This window comes from Triticum dicoccoides, chromosome 3A, assembly GCF_002162155.2.
Source record: "Triticum dicoccoides isolate Atlit2015 ecotype Zavitan chromosome 3A, WEW_v2.0, whole genome shotgun sequence".
NCBI lineage: Eukaryota > Viridiplantae > Streptophyta > Magnoliopsida > Poales > Poaceae > Triticum > Triticum dicoccoides.
The window spans coordinates 642,627,783-642,631,658 of NC_041384.1; the positions used below are offsets into that span (position 1 = coordinate 642,627,783).

The following is a 3,876-nucleotide window of genomic DNA, read 5'->3' on the forward strand; positions in this document are numbered from 1 at the left end:
CTTGACAATTTTCATACGAAGCGAGATGACGGTGCTTCGTCGATGAAAAAACAGAAAAATGAAACATTTGGATGTCGACTTGTTTTTTTTTTTTGCATAGATCAAAATACTTAATATTTGTTCTAAAAATTTACAGGTAGCATTTTGGTGTGACAGTGAACACATGTATCTTTTTCTCAAATTTGTACGACATTTGCAGATAGCATTTTTGGTGGGCCGGAGCATATGCTCCCAAGAGCCGAATTGGGTTTCCGCGTAGGCTTTTCTTTTTTTGCGGGAATTTTACACCATAAAGCTTAGTCAATCATTATTCCTACTAAGCAATTTGGAATCCTGCAAAAAGTGCATATGGTTTATTCAACGATTATCTTGGAGACGCGTTTACTTGTCCGATGACATAGTACGTACGGTTATCCACAAACCATCCCGACCGATGGTCAATTTTTTTTTTGAATATGTCCTTGAGTTTATTCGAGACTTGAGCAAAACTCAGATTGAAGAAGAATATGGTCCCTGGGTTTCCTTTATTGGAACTATGTTCCTTTTTTATTTTTTGTTCCGAATTGGTCGGATAGATGTTCCTTCTATTTATCCAAGTAAAGCTCTTCGCAAGGCACTACTGACGGTGTCCGCTTGAACTTTTCTAAGTGTGGACGGAATCACTTACTATCTACTCTTGATTCAACACATTTTCGATGTAGTGTTCGAGTGGATCCCGCTACCTCCTCTCGAACCATAACAGACTAGCATTATTATTTTTATCATTGAATCGTGTATTCTCTTGAAATGTAAGTTGAAAGCGGGTTAATTCTTTTACAGACGTCTTCAGTATTCCTACAAAGCAAGTTGGAATCCTGCAAAAGGTGCATAAGGTTTATTCGATTATCTTGGAGACACGATTAGGGCATGTACAATGCATACCCACAGGATGATGCCTCGCATGCCATGTAAGATCGAATATCAGATAAAGTAGGTTTGGATAGAAAAATGGGATCCTCTGCAGAAGGCGGGTGCTTGGAGAGAAAAAAATATGATCCGATATTAAAAGGAAAAGGTTGGAGTGAAAAGTAGATATGCATGTGTACTATAGTCTTTATTTTCTACAGTATTTCTTCATGAGGCCCACTAATGGTAGCTTGCAATGGGGAGAAAAAAATAAATGTAGATGCCTCAAACCGGGGGTCCTAGAACTTGCTGAGAATGTGATGGTTTTGCAAAAACGCGCCTGCTAACCGGCTCGGGCCTGACGAGTCCAATTGTCGTTCTGTGATTAGTCCAAGACCAAAATTGCACATTTGGTGCAAGTTGTGGGACTGAATAGGGTCATTTTACAAGTTCTAGGACCAAACCATCATATTCTCAGCAAGTGCTTTTAACTCTATTTTTTGTCATAAGGCATTTGTATTCATATGTCATCATCATTGTACATGTCCTTACTTGTCTGATGAGACGCGGTAGTACGCCAAGAGTTTTTTCGCGGCCAGAACCGAGCGGGCGGCTCAGTTAGGCGAGCGCGTCGCACCCTCCGTCCGTTTCGGATCCAACGGCCAGGCGCGGGCACCGGGTTTCGGCAGACCCACCCACACCCCCGCGTATCTCCGTGGCGGGCCAGGAGTGCCTCTTTTTCGGCGACTCCAACGGAAATCTTCCAGCCGAACAAGCCATGTCGGTTTTCCCGTTTATAGCTTGGAGGATTGGATGAACGGTGGACCTCTTTCCCTTTAAAAAAATATATTATTAAGGATGCTTGGAGGAACTGATGTTCACTGGCTCACATTGCTCACAGTGTGCAGAGCAGACCCGAGGATGAAGAAGCAGAACACGACGGCGATGAGATGAGATGAAATTGGAACGAAAGAATCTGTGTTTGCTTGCGATCTCTCTCGACTTGTATGTACAGGCAGAAAGAACCAGAAACATCTTGGCCGAGGATCAGTAGCCGGCCGGTTAAATCAGAGGTTAATTCCTAGTACTAGTAAAGCTAGTAATCAACTAATCGGAGCGTGGTCTTGCGGGGCCAGGTCGTCAGATCAGCCCCAGGGTCTGGACGAGGCCGCCCATCTGCAGAGCCGCGTACTGCCACTGCAATGCGCCGGCGCGCTGCCGCCCCACGAAGTCCAGCACCTTGCCCACCACGCCGCCGCCGCCGCCGTCGCCTGCCGCCCCGGCGGCGGCCGCCGGCTTCTTCAGCAATGCGATGTAGGTGCCGAGGTCGTGCACGGCGGCGGGGGCGCGGGCGCTGAAGTAGTCGAGCGGGAGCTCCACGCCGACGTGGGTGTAGCAGGACGCGCGCCACGGCCGGAGCACCCCCGTCGTGGCCTCGTTCAGGAGGATGCCCGGGAGCTTGGTGATCGGGTCGTGGACGTTGGCCACGCGGAGCGCCTTCACGCCCAGCTCGTCGCACCGCGCCTTGAACGCCGCGTTGCCCACCCGAGGCCCGCCGAAGGAGAAGACGGTCACGGGCGCCGCGCGGTTCAGGCCCAGCTCCGCCAGGTCGTAGGCGAGGAGCAGCGCCAGGGCGCTGCCCATGCTGTGGCCGGCGAGGGTCACGCTCACCTCCTCGCCCGGCTTCTTGGAGGAGGAGGAGTGCGCGTCCACGAGGCGGGACACCTCGCGCAGGAGCTGCTCCCGGCAGCTGCCGGCGCCGCCGAAGCGGCACGTCTTGTCGGCGGAGGTGTAGAGGCTCAGGAAGCCGGACTCCACCATGACGTCCGGGCGCGGGTCGCAGGGGTCCAGCCGCGCCGGCTCCAGGGAGCTCATGAAGTTGGCCATCCACTCGGCGGGGGTGACGGTGCCGCGGAACGAGACCAGCACGTCCCGCCGCCCGAGCCGCCGGGTCATCTCGTCCGTGGACACCGCCACGTAGCCGATCCACCGGCCGCGCCCGCTGGTGGAGGCCTCCATGGTGGGCACGGTCATCACGTCCGGCGCCGCGTAGATGTACTTGGTCACCTCGTACCCGGCGCCGGCCATGCCCACCTCCTCCAGCATCCGCTCCTTGCCGTACTTGCAGTTGAGGTACCGTCGCGAGGCCCGGTCGAGGTCGAATGCCTTGTAGCAGGCGTCCACCAGCTCGCCGTAGCGCGCCACCTCGCTCCGGAGCGCCGGCGCCGGGCCATCAAGCCCGAGCAGCCCCTCCCAGTCGTCGCCCCCCTGGAGCTGCCGCCACATGCCCGCGACGGACGGCGTCCTCCGCGCGCCGCGTCTCGGCGCGACCGGAGCCGCCGCGATCGCCGACGTCGAGGCGCAGCCCTCCGCCGTCAAGGCCGCGGCCGCTCTGCACCGCGCCGCGCGGCTCATCGGCTGACGACCGGCGCATTGCGGCTTGAGCGCCATTGCTGCTGCTGCTGCGATCGAGGTGGTGGTGGTGGCGGGCGCGAAGGCCATGAGCTAGCAGGTGCGGCGCGATGGAGGCGGTGGGAACGCCAAGACCATAGAGGAGCGGGGGAGCGGAGGGGGGGAGAATGGCAGCGACGAGGATGATGATGATGCATGGGGCGCGCGCGCGGGAGGGCATATAAAGGGTCCGCGGGCGGGACGACTCGGCTTGCGGTGGCTTGCACGCATGTCCCAATCCGTGCTGTGCGGCTCGCGGGAAGAGAGAAGGTACAGTGAGTGACTTTCCAAGCCCGTCAGTCAGGAAGGGAGCGGAAGCTGCCACTGCCGCGCCTTTTCGGAATGATAACCAACTTGGCCATGACAGCCGCGCAACCTCCCCTCCCCTCCCCGCACCACACCGCACCTCGATCGACTGGCAAAAACCCCAGAGAAATGGAGAACTGCGACGACGACGACGGCTGCTGCGAGCGATTGGGCGGATGATTGGAACGCGTACGTAAACGTAATTCTCGTCTCGCGGGGGATTTTTTGACCGCC

General features: G+C 56.0%; 1 protein-coding gene across 1 annotated transcript; it reads right to left on the reverse strand.

Annotated features, from left to right (window-relative positions):
- Nucleotides 1-1,846: 1,846 nt before the first annotated feature.
- LOC119272727 (phospholipase A1 EG1, chloroplastic/mitochondrial-like) lies at nucleotides 1,847-3,387 on the reverse strand. The gene has a single exon (XM_037554142.1). It carries the CDS (start codon nucleotides 3,385-3,387, stop codon nucleotides 2,026-2,028), a length of 1,362 nt encoding a protein of 453 aa, XP_037410039.1. The 3' UTR covers nucleotides 1,847-2,025.
- Between the last annotated feature and the right edge of the window lie 489 nt (nucleotides 3,388-3,876).

Coding starts and splice junctions, on each gene's coding strand:
- LOC119272727 (XM_037554142.1), bottom strand. CDS start 3,387: ATGGCCTTCGCGCCCGCCACCACCACCACCTCGATCGCAGCAGCAGCA.